The 20,090-nt window shown below is 39.0% G+C and overlaps 1 protein-coding gene across 2 annotated transcripts in view; it reads right to left on the bottom strand.

The window, feature by feature from the left end:
- Positions 1-3,636: 3,636 nt before the first annotated feature.
- GNA12 (G protein subunit alpha 12) overlaps positions 3,637-20,090 on the bottom strand; it is a 37,499-nt gene continuing 21,045 nt past the window's right edge. The window contains exons 3-4 of one of the 2 annotated variants that reach the window (XM_082006925.1): positions 5,302-5,352; positions 3,637-4,296 (exon numbers count right to left, since the gene is read on the bottom strand). In XM_082006925.1, coding sequence (XP_081863051.1) covers positions 3,727-4,296; positions 5,302-5,352 — 621 coding nt within the window. In that variant the 3' untranslated portion in view covers positions 3,637-3,726. The remainder of the gene's footprint in view (positions 4,297-5,301; positions 5,353-20,090) is intronic. The other variant, XM_082006924.1, reaches the window with a different exon arrangement.

Below are 20,090 nucleotides of genomic sequence, written 5' to 3'. Positions count from 1 at the left end.
ATCTCAAATAAGAACAATTCTTTGTATCAAACTGGAAGCATCTTTGAGTTGTTTTGTAAAGTTGAGTAGCCAGTAGTTTCCATTCCACAATTGATATTTTTTAATTTTTAACATTAAGAACTAAGTGACAAGTGCCTATGAAATACGTTGCTTACAGAAAACTATTCTTCCTTTGTAATTCCAATTCTTCACGTCACCTTGTAATGCCATCTAAGAGTTGTTCAGAGAATGACAGCACTGCAATCTGAGGGAATGGTACTGACTGATGCACTATAGTAGCTTAAAGCCTGTTCTGAGGACAACAAATACCAAGTAATGTTTGATAAATGACTCCCATTTAGTCAGTTTTTCTACTTAAACTGCAAGATTACATAAGTCTCTCCTGCAAGCACATGCTGTAAGCACTTCCTCTCTTTGTCCTTGTGAGAGACAACCCATTTGCAACACCCGGTCACTGGTCACTGACCTGCGGAGGAGGGACAGCAAAAGGCTGGTTTTTCTTTTTTTCTTTTATAAAAGTAGTTGTTCAAGGTCTCCATATGATTATCATCCTGCCTGTGACCCACTTCCTGACTAGCCAAATGAACAATAAGCCTATAAAGTTAACAAAAAAGATGTTCTCTCCAGCTGTGTTTACCTGCAAAGTTCTCCAGGATGTCACTTAAAATAAACTTTTTTATTTTCTTGTGAAAGGACTAAGCAACCGACCAAGCATGTCCCAAGATGTTTGTACGACCTAAACTACCTAAGTTCTGCTTCAGTAATTAACTGATTTACCATAACGTGATTTTCTGGCTTAATTACACTACAACCTATCTTGAAAAAAAAAAAAAACCACCCCAAAACCAAAAAACTTCAGTTGTGGCAAGAAGTGGAGTGTATTTGGCAGAGAAAGAAATATGCCTGCCACTCAAAAAAAAAAAAAAAAAAGTCTTTTTCTCTCATGGGCCAGATCCTTTGCAAACTTGAGAAGTTTGTGCCAAAGCTTTACTTTGGCACAAAGAGTCTCCTGATCTTGGGCTCCTGGTGTGAACCCTCACTATCGAAGTTCAACAGAACACAGAGCCAAACTACTGATTTTCATCCGCAGTCCACGGCACCATGCTTAGGTCCATTTTATTAACAGGAAGAAGAAAGGCAATCACAGGCCTGAGGTGATCAAACTGGTTCCCTAAAAACGCTGATTTAGTGTGCAAAACTGCTGTTATCATACAAAAAAAAATTACTAGCAAGCTTGAGAGCTCAATAAGAGATATCTCATGCTGTTTCTTTTCCAGGTGCAGATTAAGTTACTTAAAATATATGTTGCATTACTAGCTCTGTTCAGAGTTTTAAATCCATAAGTAACTAACGATACCAACCCATGGATGATCATAAAGAGAAAAACAGAACAGGAAATTCCATACCATGCCTCCCAGGTAAAACTACAGTAGATTCAGACATAAAACTGAGGTAATTCTTGAGAAAATATACAGTTGAAAGGGTACGTTTAACTCAAATGAGAAAACAAGCATAATATTAACTCATCTAGAAAATTTAGTGAAAGAATAAAGCTCACAGCAAACGAGGAAATAAAGTCAAGTCAACCTACACATCAGGTCAGCCCACAACTGCCTCCTCTACGCCAGTGTCTTGTGTGAAGTGGAAACCACTACCAAGAACTCCAAGAATATCTGAAAGCTTTGAAAACAGTCTCAGTCTGCAGCCAAATAAACAGTCCAGCTTAGAGAAATGAACCTTATGAGTAAACTTGTTTGCATCGCTGTGTTGAAACATTCACCTTTTCAAATGTAATAATCTTAAGAGTTTCCCCCCACCTGATTATTAGAGTCACATAACATTTTTCCCCTTCAAGGTTAAAAATGAATAAATATTTAGAAGACAGAGTTGGTCCTGGCAAAAAATAAGACTTGTTACAAGGAAGCTAATTCCTGTTTAAGGTTGCTCAAATTTAAGCTAGATTTTCCCATCTGCAACTTATCATTTGCTTCTTACCCCGATACTGTGCGCATTACATAGCACTGGAAGAGCCACATCTTTTGCACCCTGAAGCCTGCACAAGGAAAGCCAAGAGACTGCTGCATTAGGAAACTATACAAAAATACTGATAGGAACATCTGCAAACTTCAGAGGGGAAGAAAGATTCCAGATTTTATCCAAATTAACATGAAAGGACAACGGAACAGGACTTTTTTGACCACATTTCCCATGGGATTACCAGCTGAAGTAAAACGTTGCTTGTTTTGACATGCCATTATAGGCTCAAAGGGAATACGAACTCCAAGGAATCTGCTGACTTTTTTTTACGGGTACAAACAGCCCTTCAGGTTTTATTCTTGGATAAAAACTATTAAAAAAAATGCACTGTAAGCCATGTTTGAAAATCACCTAAAGGACAGCACTACAATGTTGATATAAAAGGCAGATCTTCAGTTTGTCCATGTACCCCACTGTAGTAGAAAAGATCTGATACGTCTGTACACAAAAAAAGGCACCTGATAGTTAGTTACACAGATTGAGAGCACTAGGAAATTAACAGTTCATATCAACATTATTCATAGCCTCTTGCAATTTTACACACGAACCACTGCCCAAAATGGGCAACTCCAAACTTGACTGTACTCAGAATTATATGTGCATTATTATAGGCTAACGATCCCATTAAGACACAGATTAAAGGCTAGTTTTACAGCAACGTCTTGCTGTGCAAATACATCAGTGCAGCTGTAAAACTGGGATCTGTAGGGTGTTTGGTCTTCCTACAAGGTCAGCTGTTAGGAACTAATCAAGCAGCTGCTGTACTACCAAAACCTTTGCTTAAGAGGTTAATCAGCTTTCAAACTTCTGAATATAGATAAAGCCCTGTCACGCGAGATACTGAACCTTCACAACTACTGCCAATTGCAGGTGTGAGAACAGTACTGGATTTCCATGAGGCACATCTTGCTCAAGCAGCCACTGTGCAAATACATGGTCAGGTGCGCTAGCACAGGCTGCTTCACCAAGGAAATCAGTTTTCCCCATGATGTAATACCCTTCACACATAGTGCAAAATAAACCCTTCTCTGTATCAGTGAGGCCTTAGCTTCCCAACCAAGTTACTCCAACATGGGTTTCCTTACACAGTTTTAGACTTTTGCCTCAGGAGACTCATGCACAACCTTCAGACGAGAGCTGTGCATCCACCTTGGTAAGTGGATGCCTGAATCTTGGCAAAGCTGAACACGCACACAAGATCTGGTTATATTCCCAAGGGTTAAGAACGGAACTTCCATTAACGTTCTCCAATACAGCTACCAATCTCATTACATTTAGATTAGTTTGATCAATTCAGCACCTCCAAACTATAAAAAAGGCAGTTTCTATGACTAGCGTCTCTGAAAAATGAGCATATTCATTTAAAAAGTGTCTTCCATACATGGTTTGTCAGCGGTTTCTTCTTTCTAAGAAGGCAGAAGGTGGTTGTGTTATTCAGCGTTCCAAACTAGGTACAGAACCTACAATGGCCATGTTTCAGTAGTGTTTCTAGTCCAAATGATTCAGTAGCTAACATCAGCATTTGACTCCTTCAGCCTATAGCTCCTCTGTTTGGACTGGCTAGTTTACAGCATTCCTGAGCCAAGTAGTTAGCATGGGTCCTACACCACATGCAAGGGCCATACAGAAAGGATAAAAACTTTGATCTAACCCTCTGGCAAATTTTACCAGAACATGGGCTTCTCTCCTTCACTGCAACATAATATCCTTCAGATTCTCTTGAAGGATTGTGTCCTTCACAGCATGAAACACAAAGCGGATGTTCTCAGTGTCTATGGCAGTGGTGAAGTGATGGAAGAGCGGCTTACTACGGTTTCTCCTCTTTCTGTCAAAGCACTGCACCAGATAGCGTTGAACATCTTCTAGCCTGTGAGGGTCGCCTTTGAAGTCCGAGAAATACTTCTTAATGCTGACAGTCTTTACCTTCTCTACAAGAAGATCCATCTTGTTGAGGAATAGGATAATAGAAACATTAAAGAAAAGCTTGTTATTGACTATTGTCTCAAAGATATTCATGGACTCCACAAGTCTATTCGTGCGCCTGTCTTCCATGAGAACCTGATCATATTCACTGGAGGAGACCATAAACAAAATCGAAGTTATTCCATCAAAGCACTGGAACCACTTTTGACGCTGAGATCTCTGTCCACCTACATCCACCATCTTGAAAGGTATTTTTTTAATGATGAAATCATGCTCTACTATCCCCTTGGTGGCTTTTCTAGCCAGCAAAATATCTTGTTTGCTGGGGAAATAATTCTGTAAAAGAAAGAAAAAAAGTGTCAAAAAAGCCTTTCAAAAATGCTGGCTAATGCCAGAATATTGAAGCAATGGGGAAAAAAAGAAACAACAAGAGCCATGTTTCTTTAGTTATCAAACGCAGAATGAACACCCAACTTTAAAATAATGGACTGTTGGCCATTTATCTCAACACATTGGTAAACATCTACCGAAGATCCTGAGACAATGAGAATAAAAACACAGGACCAATTCACTGGTTCACGTTTTTATCCTTCAAGCCTCCCATATTCAGGCTGAAGTCTATTTTCTCATTATGAAATTCTTAGCCACAGTGTTATTGCCATTTAGGTAGTGTTCAGCACAGCAGATCTCCAAATCATCACTGAAAGGATTTTTTTTGAAATCTTAAGTTTTTCAGAGTTCATTACTCTTACGAAGGGCATCTCGTAGGCTTTAGTTGACATACTTCTTCCACGTTCACAGTCCATGACGAGTGAGTACAGCAACACATTCTATTGCAGGTTGTGGCCCAGCCCACACTGTAGAGAGATTTGCTCTTGGGCAGCTTATCTATTTAACAAAAATCGTCTCCCTTCTTTCTCTTCCAAGCCTCCTGACAGATGTTTTCATTACCTATTTTGAATCCTACAAGTGCTAGTAAAAACCTATTGGGTAAGGTTTCATTCTGCTACCTGAAGTAGTGCCAGCCATCAGATCATCATGAAAAGTGAGATGCACAGACTGCGTAGAAGGACTGATAAATATGTGCATAAATACAACTTCCATAAACAATATTTGTTGTCTGTCAAAAAAGATTAAGCAAATACTAAGCTTCAGTTTCATAAGGCTGGAGTTTACTCTTTCTAGAGTAAAGAACCCTGAAGTTATTCAATGCATTACTATTTTTAAAAAAAATAAACAACAAACCCCAAAACCAAACCAAACAGCATTAATCATAGTACACCCAGGCTTCCATTATCTCTTTGAGCTCTTTTGGTTCAGAAAGAGAAGGTTATGTCTTACCAGCTGACCGATCCGATCCAGATTATCCAGGAAATATTTCACCGATTCACCCTGTGGAAAAGGAAAGAGATGGGAACTAAGCTTGTTTCTGGGATAGCCAATCCAACTGAACTACATTGTTTTCACTTTCCAACACACACCAAGGTTTAACATCACATGTGGAAGCTTGGACAAGATCCCGATATACTTAAGGAACTGGAACAACAGTAGTACTACATAGCTTAATTCACATAAACTGCTGATAATGAAGTGGTGCTGCCATAACATACTATTGATGTGTAGGTAAGGTAGTATCTTCTAAAAGCAATTCTCCAACAATTACATCTAGTAAAAAAAAAAAAAATATCAAAAGGTGAGTAAAGATCTGAATAAATGCTCAAATCTGCCTAGTAAATCTTTACTTTAATAACACTTCTTTCATTGTAAGTCCTTTGCTTTGACTTAAGGATGTAGGTGTGGGTTTTTTTCCCCCCTTAGATGACAAATGCAGTTAATTGACACTGGGTGGGAGTAAAAATGAAACACATTTATTAGAAATTAATGTATGTTGTTTAAAATTCATAACAGCAAACAAAAGCATATTGTAGACTGACTGGCATATCTTTAAAAAAGTGAAAAATTTAAATCACTCACAATCTGTGATAGTTTAAGCTAGACTTGCTTGTCAAAAAAAAAAAATATTCTGACAGACCTTCTCTTCTACAGATAGTTTTCCCTTTTAGGCTCAAGGGTTTTCTTTTCTGAAAACGCTTAAGAGGTGGTAGGGCTTTTTTGTTTGTTTTGGGTTTTTTTTTGGTGTGGTGTGTGTGTTTTGTTTTGTGTTGTGTGTTTTGTTTTTTTAAACAAGCTTGTCTGTGTGGCACACTCAAATCAAGTGCCACTTTGCATTAGTAGGTACAAGCCCTGCACATACTTTTAAAAAGTAATAAAGTTGTTTCCAGGCAGATGCAGACTTTAATTCCTAAGTGAAACTAGCTTTGGCAGAAGCCCATTCTCCTTCAAACACCTCCTTTTAGTTTCTTCAGGTGAAGATGATCTCTTCAGTAAGAGAGCTTTCTGCATTGTTTAGGACATGCTTCTTGCAGTTGTAGCCATGTCATAAGAACCATAAAATGGAAAATCCTACTGCCTTTTAATAGTTTTAGGCAGCAAAACACTTTATATGCATCACAGATCAGGGCCATGTCAGTAATGACCCAAATGACAGTAGATGCCCTCACCAAATCACTAATTCATAATGAGAACATTCTCAAAATACCATGTCAGATTCCAACAGCAATATAAATTCTTAAACCATACATTCTCCTCTACACCATAGGCTTCAGACAGCAGTAGAGAATTACCCCCCTCCAGTACGACTGTAAACAGTTCATTCTGAGGAATCAGACCGGAGATCAGAGGATTCAGTGCACAAGTACACACTTTCAGCATAAGGCATAGACAAAAACCAACTGTGGCTTATTATTTCCTAACATTTAAAACTGGAAGTGTCTTTTCATAAAGGAGAGAGAACACACGTATTTACAAAAAACTACCATGTATCACAAAAGATTTACAGTGGATTGCTAGCAGAAAAAATTACTTGGGGGGTGGGGGGGAGTTTCCAAAGAACAATTGCTCTAAGAGCTTCCTTACAGTCATGAATTTTCATAAGGTGAAAGTAATTTCCTGTATTTTTTGGCACTCTGTTGGATCAGAGGAGATATCACAGACGGCATGAATAACAGAAAAGGTCTTCCTGTACAGCATTAGTCATATTTAGGAGAGGGGACAGCCCAAAAAGAAAAGGTCACTGAAGCTGTAAAGAAACCCAAAACCCTTCTCTAGCTGTTGTGCTTTTTCCTACAGAATGCCTTTAGATGTGCAACAAGAATGCCAACGGGCCGTCTCTGATACAACTTGTCTTATTTTCTACCCAGTTGCTTTAAGAGTCCTCGCCTTGTCCATACACCCTCCCACGCTGAGAGCAGGAAACAGCTGTATGCACGTAAACTGCTGGGACACACAAGCAAGTTTACCTGATTTATGGCTTGTGCCTCCCCGATTTCCTGCCCCATGCATCAATCAGTTTAACATTTTGCACATTTATAAGAAGGTAAAAAAAAAAATCTGATTAATAAAAAAAGAGTGTTCATTTCTGCAGTGATTTAGGGAAAGTAAACTTCTCTAGTTTCTTATGCAGCTCTTTGTAACATTGCAGTTAAGTCAAATAATTCACGCTGGGAAACGTTAAGCAGCAATTGCAGAACACTTGGATAGCTAAGTAACCAAGTCAGGTTGCTGGAACAGGTGTGAACACCATATGCATGGTCTGACAGATCTGAAGATGTCTGAATATTCTCTTCTAGCACAGAGTTCAAAGACATCCAGTACTTAAGTCAAAATATCTGTTTCCAGTCAAAACAACAAATCCCCAACAAGCTCCAGAGGGTTTGAAGTTAAGAAAAGCTCAAGACATTAAAGCACACAAACCTAAAGGGTAAAAAACCAAAATAAAACACACAAAAAAACCCCCAAACCCACACCACACACTCAACCCCACCCCTATTTTAAAGATGATTCTGTGATCATTTCCATCAGCCAGATCCTGTGTTCTGGCTGATGGAAATGTGGATTCAATTCTGGCTCCAAAGACTTCTCAAGTAGCCTTGCTCTCCATCTTAGTCTGATTCACAGAAAAATTGGTGGCTTCTGGGAAGTGCGTGGGGTATTTCTGTTCATTGAGCAGGCAGCACACACCAACTGCAGACAGCACCAACCAAACTGACGAGTAACTTGTAATGTATTTAAATGACGAAAAATATGGAAGCTCCAGGTGTTAGGACTGTTTTAATGAGAGCAATTGTATTAACTGAACATTCATTTAGCTTTTAATGTTTCCTTGACATCCAGGGAAAACAGATAGCAATATTAATTAGATCTAGAAGTTAAGTTTATTTAGCTTTATATCAAGCTGCACTTGAGTGTAATTTTGAATCCCATCAATAAACTATTATTTATGCAAAGCTATCTTGCTTTGGGTATTATACACACATACAAATGAATATACAAATGTGTAAGTAAGTATTCATGTATGTATATGAAAAAATACAAAGACACGAAGTTTATGAGTTGTTCATCAAGGTAGGCTTTCCATTCAAGGCAAATTATTATCAAAATAAAAAAATATCACCTGCCCCTCCCATGTAGAACTATTTTTTTCCTCTTGAAGACACTGACCATAAACAAGCTGGTTTGGCTTTTTCAGCACAAATTCTTAGTGTTCCTCCAAAGTTATTGAGCCATTCAACTACATTCAAAAGCTATCTTAGCACTTAAAATGCTCTCCTTTTACAGATCTTAGCCAGTTATTTCTGGTTCACTAGCATGACTTCCTATAGAAGTGGCAGCAAATATTTGCAATTGATTCATCAGATACTAAAAAAAATAAAAAGTCTTTACACAGATTGAGGACTTCAATCATACTAATTTAATGGTTCTAGTGAAAAAAAAATTAAGTCTTTTTTTGAACATTGCAATCTATTTTGAACTATGCTTGCAAGCAGCAAAACATAAATGGAAGCCAAAGCTATTTATACTATTTATGCTATATTTAAATACCTAAAAATAATCACATCATGGTGTGTTCACTTAAATAAAAAAGGTCCAAGTCAGATGTGTCAACCTTTTACAGGCTGGTGTGTCAAGAAAAACTGTGGCAGCTCAAGAAACTTCCCCACATCAACTACATTCATAGAAGACTGTTGAGCTTCTGTCTTTTCAGATTTAAAAAGACTCAAATCTTCTTGCATTTCCCTGTTAGTACACTATTTCCTTTTAGAAAAATATTCTAACAATATTAACTAATAAGATTCTTAAAATCTGAAAGACATTATTTCACTTCAACCAGCATGGTACTTAGATACGAAGCACCATTCTGTCACAGTCTCAAAGTGTGTCAGTGAAGCATGCCTGTACTGACTTTTTTTTTATTTTTAACAGATAGTCTATTAGTACATTTCACATTTTGACAGTTGTATCAACAAAGCCTGAGATGACCACCATCTATTTTGCTGCTGATACAAACCAGCTAGCTATTTTTTTTTCCTCTCCTTGATAATAAATCAAAATGTCAAAACGCTGTCTTCCATCCACGTCCTGTGTTTTCCAGGACAGTGGTGGGGGTGGGAAGAATGACCTCCGAGTTATGAATTTTACATAATTCAGATAGTCCTTTTTAGTACACAAGAGCAATAGTACAGTCCGTAAGTCTTCCTTAACTTCTTGCTCACCACACAAGAGTTACCACAAACGCCTGGATGATTCACTCTCTCACTGCTAATCTCTTCTCCCTCTGCAATACATATCCTCTGAGTAACAGCTTTGCCAACTGGGACCAAGTGAAGGAATAAGAGATGCTGTTCCCATTGTTCAGCAGGATGAGTCACTGCACATCTGGGAACCGGGGGAATCAAGAAACACAAATAGAAGGCCTAAAATGAGCCCACAAGTTCCACAATGCAGCATTGCTATTGGATTATTTAAAAAAAAAATAATTTTTTTTAAACTGTCCTATCTGTAGTATAAAGGTTGGTGAAGCCAGAGAAAATAGTGCAATTTGCTTAAAAACTGACTGGTGGAGGAGAAAGGGAGGAAAGGTAAAATGTAAACATATAGTCTTGCTTCCTGAAATAGTGCTCTATAGCTCTTCCTTTATATCCTAGATTATGTCAAACACAGCATTGTCAGGGGGCAAAAGGCACAAAATTAAGCAGATATATTTATTCCATTTTATTCTATATATTTTGTACTATATGAATGTCATCTTAACATTAGCGCCAAATAAGTTACCATGAAAATAACTAATTGAATTTAACATCTCTGTCCCTTCAGGCTAGGTTCATAGCACATAAGAAATCTCCCTAAAGAAAAACTATAACTAATCTGGCATCGCTTCCTTTGCTATTGATGGCCCCATTGCAAAATGCAAGCAGAAAATACGTGGGCAGAGTTCCCAAGCAGTATTCATTTCATGAAAATAAATGCACAACAGATCACATGTAGATTGCTTTACAATATCCATAGAAACTCAGTAATAAGAAGAAATGTTCTGCAAGGTTAGAATTTATCAACTTGTCAATTTAGCCCTCAGCCAGTTATTAAAAGTGACAGTTGGTTAGATCATAAATGATAATGAAACGTCCTATTGTCCAGTTCCCTAGAATACAGGCTCATTTCAAACTTTTTCTTCTGAAAAGCAGTTCCTCTACATTCTGCTCTGAACCAAAAGACTTGAAAGGGGACCCTCTGTTCCAAATTGGCCTTTTTTCCTTTCCTTGTCCCAAGGCCTTTTGGACATAATATTAATTTAGCTCTTCCTGATCATTCTGTCTCTAGCTGCCAAATTTAGTGCACAATTTAAGGTAGACCTGTCAGTCTTAGCTTGTTTCAGATGACAAACCACACAGGAAGGAAACGTTATAGTTCAAGGAAGCATAGAATACAGCTCTAACAAGATTCCCACAAATGCAGCAAAGCACATGGAGAAACAGGTACTGTAAGCAACTACCACAAATTGCAGCTGAATCTGCAAGGTGAAATCAACAGCGATCTGAAAAAAAAGAAGTGGTGTTTACATCCCACCCTCCATTCAGGTGTTGTAAAATATTCAGCAGCAGGGCTGAGAAACAGAGAAGAAATCCAGAAGACCCCAGAGAATCTCCCAGCCTTTAACCTCTGAGATCTCAAATACACTAATGGTATGGACTTAAAGCACTGACACATAATTTCATCCAAAATTGGCCTTTATGTAAGGTACTACTCCATGAGGACTGCCAGAGACACATACTGACGGAATGCAATGCTAATGCTAACTTGCAAGCAAAATCTTTGCTTTTCAGACAAATACTGAGACCTCATTTTTTCCAAGTTTCCTGGGATGTCAATCACCTGTTGATTTTAAGGTGTTTGAATGTTACAATTTCAGGTGTTTTACAAAAGCAAGATATCCAAGACAGAGGCTCAAGGAAAAAGCAAGGTTACAAGCACAGAAGTAGGACAAAATAACCATGAAGGACAAAATAACCATGAGACTAGCATTTGAAAAGGTTGGAGACGTTAGATCCACCAAGGTATTGGGCACTGAGATTAAAACCCAAAACCTCAGCAGCAGAGACACAGGAATGACTTTTCTTAGTGAAACCTACTGGACATAAGCAGAGTAACATTCTGCCACCATAATCCATTATAACACAGCCTTTGGAAGTGGGCATGCAGACACTGCTCCAGGTTCCGCACCCTGGTTTTGTTCAAGGGAAGTAGTGGTCCTTCACAAATCCTGAAGACTCAGGGTTAAAATCCTCACAAGGGGCAACTGCAAACAAACAATGTCCCCTCCCCAAACCTGCAGGCTCTTCCAACAGATTGCTTCTAAATCTGCATTTCTATTCAGCCTCACTGCTAACGGGGCATGGGTTTACTACAGCTGAAAGTGTGTTCTCTTCTCTGTGGCAGCTGATGAATTAAGTATTATTTTCCAAGGAGATAAGCAAGTCTGTGCTTGTTAAGAATTCCCTCATAAGGATGCTGAAGTAACCTAAATTGCCCTGAAATGCTGATGCCCATTCTACGCATTCCATTCTACAGATATTCTACATCCTGTCTGGGCACCGAAATTTATTGACACAAGACAAATACTAATTTTTCATTCAGTCACCAGTTCCAAGGCAGAGACTCCTCCTTATTTAAGCCATACAGAATTCTAACTATCAAACCTCTCTAGTGTTATTTAACTTCCTCCTTAACAACAGACTGAGCTACTGGCTCCCATCCAGTGGCTCTAATGCTTATCCAAGTTGCTGCTATCTATACCCTACAAACATACCAACTAGGAAAAAGTACCACTTGGTTCTAAACTTCTTCTAAAAACTAGTACTCTTTCTACTGCCTAGTTGCACAGTGTAGGTGTAAGATGCTAAAATTCGAAAAGAGTTTAAAAATCCATTATTTTTCAGCTCAGTACAAACAGGCAACACAAAAAATCTGTTTGTCCAAGTCAGGATGGCCTTCTGTAGACTCATCCTGCTTTGATACATGACACACTGGACAAACTGTACGATTTACAGCACATGGACAAAAAAATAGGTGATATTTATTTAAATTTTTCCAAAAAGTCCAGGCTAATCTGAGCTCCCACATCAGTGATAAGAATTGTAGATCCCTGTGTCCAAGCGAAGTTTTAGCCTTACAGCTAAGAAACACTCTTAACAGTAGCAGAGTTCTTGTGGTGAAGGGCAACTCCTACATGTGTTAGCTTTTCCCAGCAATTAAATACAGCAACTCTTTCTGAAAGTGCTGCAAGGAAAAAAAAAAGTTACATTTTTCCCCTGAAATTCTAGGTGTTTCTACATCAACAGGATGTAGAAGAGATAAATTACTCTTGATAGTATGTTAACAATTCTGCCCGTTTGTCTCAAGTATGTACATTACCAACACTACCTAAAGGAGGAAAATAATTTTCTCTCCGACTAAGGCAGGCTCATCCTACACTACAGCTTCAAGAAACATTAACAAAAATCCTTATCGTTTCAATTTTACTCCTACTTACTGTCTCCATCACTGCTGTTCCTGGTTCATGGATTTGCAATGACTAGAAGAGCAGGTGCAAACAGCAGAGAAAACAGAAAACTGGCCACTCACAAAACAAAGATGCACAGTGCAATACAAAAGGGTTAAGTTATTGCTTTTTTTTTTTTTCAAATTCTAGAGAAATCCTTAACCAGACTTGCACATTAGTTACAAGTGATTTAGCATTTTCTAGCCTTCACTGACTAGCAGCTAGCAAGACTCAAGGAGTAGATATAAGGGTATATATGCCCAATTCACATGGAGGAAACACAGTTATGTTTGAACAACAAAACAAGTTTGATTACTGTATCCAACATCAGCAGTGTGCCCAGCGCAGACACTCATCCTGGCACAAGTGGACAACAGACCTAGTCATAAGCATCCCATGAAAGGATTCCTTCCTGTTTCCCTGCCAACTGTCTAAGCGAACACATTGTCTAAAATTGCTGCCAACCCTTTCATCTCTAACACGAGAGGTTCTCCGTAAAGTTGAACTAACACATGCCAGCTCAACTTCTCATTCCAAGCACAGTTGGCTAAAATGCACAGGAGAAGGCAACTGAAAGCAGCAATCTTGCTACAACTTAAGAGAAGGTCCCGAGCTGTAAATGGAAGGATGGATCCATGATCCTGGACAATCACTAGCAAATTAACCCACTTATTCTCAGCAGGCAGCTGCTGTGCAGAAGTGGGCATTTCCAACTAACACTTCAGTATTCAGAGGCAACTGGATGTTTTTACAAATCACCAGGAACAACGCACAATCACATTATTATGTAACCCTAGTCCCATGCTTTGTTTCCAGCAGCTCAGTATGCAAACCTGGAACTTGCTTTGTTTACAGAAGACTAGATTAGACATTGACAAAAAAAATATTACCTTATGAATTAACCTAGTCAGCAGTGCTGACTATCTGATCAAGACTAAATCACAAGTTTACCAGTGAGTTTCCCCTTCAAATCTTATCAGATCAAGGGATGGGAAATAAGTATCTTAGATCTTGTGGGCTGAAAAAACAACTAACACCAGCCATGAGAGAATGTTGAGCTTGGACTTTTCCATGGCAGGTGGCCAGCTGGAAAGCTAAGCAACTTGAATGCATTTACAACAGACATAACCTTGAGTACCTCGCAGAAAGATGCTTCCTACTCCACTTCTACACCAAAGCATTTGTCGGAGAGTGCCCTAATGCTCCACTTTCTGTGGAACCATCAGCTCAGACATGTTTTACTGAAATTTGTCTACATCTGTTAAAGGGTGACTATGAGGATTGGAAAGAGTAGTTCAGCACTCACATTTATTTAAATTTTTTTTTTTAAAGATTTTTTAAAAAATATTTTCAACCAAGACATTTTTAGATGTAACGTAGACAAAAACGATGGTCCTGCAAGATTCAGAAAGCTGCTCAGTACCTGAAAGTTAGGTTTTAGGTGGAAATCAGACTGAGGTAAAATGCAAGTTAAGACTTAGTTGCACTCAGGTGTGCTATTTAACAGTTTGATTCCTATAAAACCCAGTGTGTAGGCAGTAGAGTGCAGGAAAAAAAATAATTCCACCTTGCTTACATTACCCTGGAGTTTTTCACCATGCCCATTACCTCAGCACTCAGCAGGCTCAACGACAGAGAACCCAAGGCTTGCAAGCCTGAGGGACTTCTCAAGCCAGTTTCCATGTCTCATTTTCAAAAATAATTTACCTTCAAAACAAAAAACTTACCCTTTTTCAATAATAGCTTAGTATTTGTTAATGCTAGGAGACTGACCAATTTTGAACTATGAAGTGCACTGTTTCTGCCAGCTGTTACCATGCCTGCTTTCCCAGTGACTTCTCAAACCAGTGGCATTTCATGATGTATACCAGTCTGCTCTCAGCACTGAGAAGCTACTCGACATCTCATGTTCACCTGCTTGTGCTGAGATTGGTAATCTCCTAGATCATTAGTGATCAAGTTGTCTCATGTCATATGCCAAGGACATTTATTTCACTAGCTCACAGACGCGCTTTGCGTCTGCGAGAGAGAGTTTCACCCAAGAAGTGCCTGCCCTCCCTATAACCTCGTCTCTTCTGCTCCAGCGCCAGTGACAACACCACATGTTGACTCCAGCAGATGAGTGATAGTCAACCTCAAGCAACCTTTGGTGATTTGAAATAAACTTCATTTTCCGTTCACAAACAAGTCAAGTTTTCTCTGTGATCCGATTTATAGTCATTATCTCAAAACACTTTTTATTTATTCACATCTAGTCACGATATTATCAACAATTCCAAATACTGTCTCCCCTATTGAAGGTTGTTTCGGCATGAGGAGAAGGGGAAGTTCTTCCAAATTTGCACTTATGCCTTAGCACTATTGATACTTTAGTATCAAGATTTCAAGTAACCTAAAATTCTTTTTATTTCATTTCAGAATTTGTTCTCTTTCAAAAGACTCAGGATTGCTTTTGCTGCATTTTTCACTTTGATCCATCCTACCACACAACTCACATCATTACTTTCACTTATGAAACCAAAATTGGAATGGATTTACCCGAGCTGAACATTAAAGCTGTTCAGGTACTGATTCACTAAAGGATCAAACATCCCTGAGTGAAGACTCACAAGGTGAGACGGGGTGGTAACTGCACGAACAACAGCTGTATTTCTGTGCAACTCCATCCTGTTTTCACATGCATCTACAGCCAAGTCCTTTGACACAGTCCTCAATCATTATAAAGCACCTGTCTTGAAGCTCAGGCTTATTAGAAATGACCTATCATGGAGGAAAAAAGCCCACAAGTAATGTTGAAGTCTTGTATCAAATGGAAAGCTTCATTTTTACTCACCCTCACATGTATCTGCTTTATACAAATTAAGCACTACAAGCATCTGAAACAAATCTAAAGATAAAATAAGCAATTTGAAATAAGTGACTTCACTTCCATCCTTAAGGCCTCATCTTCACATGTAAATTAATCAAGCCACAGTGGAAACTGAAGTGGGTTTAACAAACTTCTACAAGCTGTTGAACAGACTAGCCTATAAAAAAAAACAAACCCTAATTAAAGTCCTGGTCACATCCTACTGAACTGCAGAGGGGGAAACAGTCCAGCCACGCAGATGGCCATCTGAACTCCTTGCAACCTAGAACGCATGTGCTGCTCTAGGAGAAAGACGACAGAAAAAGAGGTGGCTCTTTTGCCTCCTGCCCACATCCATTATCATGACTTATTCAGTACTGTAGTCTGACCAGACTGAAACTAGATGGATCAAAGTCACAAATACACAGAATTCAGAGATGGAAATAAATGGAAAAGATTTCCATCAATAAACCACTATTTTTTCAGTTTTGGAGATTTTACTGAGTTTTCCAAAGCAGAATTAAGTGAGTATCAAGGAAAGCAAGTCAGATTAAGAGGCTTTGGGGGTGGGGTGGAGAGCAGACCTTCTAAGGACAAACACCAACAGTTTGTTCAGGAGTAAAGCCAAGTGAAGCACAAGTCTGCCACAGTCTGAACTGCAGGAATCTGTGTTGTATACAGAGGAGACATTTGAAAGGTGTCAATAAATTACTGCTCAGAGCAACATGTTTTCCACTTTCTCAAACAGAAAATTTTGCATGATGTTTCCAAGAAGTTTTCCTCCCCTCCCCCAAATGCTAAGTCAATAATGGAGCAAAATAGGTTTACTCCACAGAGCTGCTTTAAGTATAGCTGCCAAGTAATGAGAAGGTGGAGACCATGCTGTCTTCTGCCTTTGTAATAGAAAGCCTTCCCAGCTAGTGCAGGTTCAGAAAAAGGAGCAGCAGAGTATTGAGCTTAACCTTACTCTTCCCCTTTAAGACGGCAACTTAACAGGTCTGCTCTTTCCCTTAGTGTTCAATTACCAGCTGGTCATGTTGTGGCAGTATGGAACCTCGAGAAATTTTGCTGGAACAGCATCATGTTCAGACGCATCATTAAATTATCTAATCAATGAACACCTCCACTGTTGCACAGCTATCATTTCACATAAACTCAAAAGTCAAATACTGTATTTCTTCCCTCCCTCTGCTCACCACCTCCTCCTCTACACTCAATACCTGTGAAACGGAGCCTTGACTTCGAACACTATGCAAATGCTTCAGATACTCTGATTACTTTTTAAAATATTTGTTTTTCAAGTTAAGAGCATCCTTGAGGTACAGGCATCTTATTTTAGCATCAGGAAAGATTTATGGAGGAAAGGAACCATTGCTTGGATGAAGGATCAGTGAGATAAAGGCACTGCCGTCATTCCCTGGCAAGCATCAGGTTAAGGTGACTCGTGACCACTTGCGATGCCAGCTGCCTGTTCCTCCACCGACGCCACAGCATGTCACTACCTTGGCTGCGCTTACAATCAGTCATAGGGTGGCACTCTGCCTCAGATGAGCTCCCAAAAAACCAGTTGTGCCAACATAAGCAAAAGCATAGTGCAAAGCAGAACTCCCTAAACCACCACTTCCTATTGCTCACCATGATTACTCTATCACAAAACTACAGCCCAAGCTAAGCTCTATCCTTGCACCACACATGGAGTAAAACACTCAGTGTTTTAAGGCAGAGCAGGCTTGTTAGGGAGACGGCAGGAGCAGGGGAAGATAACAGAACAAAAGTAGGTTAAAGAAAACTACAGTCTTTTTGAGAAGTCATTGCAAAAGGATCAAGATTTGGATAACTAGCAAGAATACAACATAGCCCACTAAGCAAGTTATCGCTCCCTAACTATCTTACCTGCATTTTCCTTTTCATCTTTCTGCCAGGTCCTGTCTTTTAAAGAACACAGGCTCATTAAACATAATTCACTGTCAGTGTGACAAGTCAAGAACAACTTCAAATATCTGTTCTCTTACGCATAAAAGGCCAGGTGATATGCCAGTAAGACTTCCTCATAAGAACAGGCCTAGTTTTTAATGTTTTGCTTATTTGTTCATCTGTGCTTGTTACTTGTTCTTGATCCTACATAGCTTACTATAAACTAGGATATTCAGGAAAGCTTGAAAGCATTCATTACCCATTATCCTATTAAATTCAGTGGCCCCTTTGAAAAATCCAAGCCTTAACTTCTTACTGTTTTTCCTCAAGGGAACATTTTAGAGAATTTTGAAAGACGGTGAGATCACCCTTGCTTGCTGTCCCAGTTCTAGATGGAGAGAACAAGGTCTGGTACCAATACGAAAGCAAGCTGAATTACTACAGACAACGTACCAATGAGGTGCAAAAGGCTGACTTGTAAATCTAGAACTTTCTGAAGTGCATCATCAGCACTGCTCTTCTGAGTACAGAGTGAGCCATGTCAGGGAGATAGGCTTAACAAATCCATTCACCTCTTCTTTTGCAGTGCCCCCCCCCAATTTCCTGAAACCAGCCATAGGGTCAGAAAACTGCTAACATAGCACACAGCAAGTAGCAGGAGCCTTCTCTTTTCTTTTACACAGCTAAGCCAGTCCTTGTTGGATCTTCAGGTAGTGCACATAGCTTTAATACACAAAAAAACTTTGAAAACCCGTATTATGGGAACACAAATATAAGTCTCCATTTCAGCTGTATTGTTGAGGTTGAAGGGTTGAAACTAGTCTGACAAGTGGAGCCCTTCCACTAGAAACAATATCCTTTGTTTTTAAACTTCAGTGCAACAGACAAATATTAACATATATGTCTCTGCATAGTGCAGGTATTTTGTTGCAACTAGAATAAAAGTTGTCCTCATGTGCTACCATGGTTTTAACCTATGCTCATTGCTTAATATGCAAGCTCTCCCCTGCTTCCACCAAATTTCAGTAGGAACTGTTTAGCAGACTCCCTTAGTCATACAAAGTGCATACCTTCAAATGTACTTTGTGTTCCAGAAATCTGGGCAGGTATTCTCATTACTGGGAATATCTACTGAGATACTATTTGCCAGTTTTGAAGCCTCTTGTATTATCGAGTTCCATTACAAACCTTCTGAACATGGAAATGAAACAGCATAATCAAAAGCTAAAGGCTGCTTACTGGGTTAGATTTGTCTCTGCCCAGAATTTTCCTGCACACTAGAAAGGGATAAAGAGATTACTCCAGTGGTTTTTAGCTGCAGTTGGGTACTGGCTCAGACAGCCTGAACTGAAAGTTTCCTTCCTTGTTTCTCACAGCATGTGCCAGCATTTCTTGATGGGAATGCAAAGATTAATTACAGCTGTACTTGCTCTGAACAAATCCTTATACTCAATACAGTCCTGCGAGACTTAGAGTAGCACTAATTAGGGCTTAGAACAATTCTGCAAAGACAGACATATTGAGTATTTTTTCTAATTATTTTATGCATAATAAAATTAAAGCTTCTTTCCAGAAGCAAGGTGGCATTTATTCTGAAGAGTTGGGAGCCAAAAGGACTTTTCCAGTCAAAGAACATTAGATTTTGTGTTTCAGTGTTATTGCTGAAGGTAAGACATCAAATTATAACTGCTACCACACGCACACAGAGAGAGGCAAGGATGAGTACAGTATTTATTCTGTAACTCTTTTGGGACACCCAGATAGCTCTCTAATGGGCACTATGAGGTAAAGACAAAAAAGTTTGTTCTTAATAAAATACACAAGTAAAAAGAAATCTTTTAACTAGAAAAATGGCAATCATTAGGCAAGATACAAATTCTCATAATGAATTTTCAACATGGGAGCTCTATCTATGAAGTTGTTTCTCTTGTTCACCAAAAATACAGTCAAGATTTATTGGTATCCAAGGTCCAAAAGCAAAAACTCCTACAGGCAGCCTTACAGAGTACCATAAAAATACATAGCTTTTTAATCTACCTCCAAGAACCTAGAAGTTAAAAGTAGGACCACACAAAGTCTGAATTTCAACCTTTTGGTATCCACAGATAGCAGGGCATTACTGAAGTGCATTAATGCACTGTACATTGTAGAGTGCCGGGTATTCACTATAGAGTGCACTGGAACAGCCAGTAGCACAGCTCTTTCTACTCAGCGTCCGCCTCAGTTCCCATATGGTAGGCATATCAATTTCTTGTTATCCATTTATTTATTATGTATGATCTGCTCGTTACTTTCCAACTTATCCTCCCAATTCCATGCAGGCTACATTTCATCCAGCTGTTGCATTTTGTCATAACCTAAGGCCAGGAGCAATTCATGGCAGGAATTTTTATTTTTCCACAGACCATTTAGTACAGAGATCTTTAATCCTTG

This window comes from Phaethon aethereus (assembly GCF_964289735.1).
Source record: "Phaethon aethereus genome assembly, chromosome: 15".
Lineage (NCBI taxonomy): Eukaryota > Metazoa > Chordata > Aves > Phaethontiformes > Phaethontidae > Phaethon > Phaethon aethereus.
The sequence above is the reverse complement of the archived record's forward strand: the minus strand, read 5'-3'. Positions and strand labels throughout refer to the sequence as shown.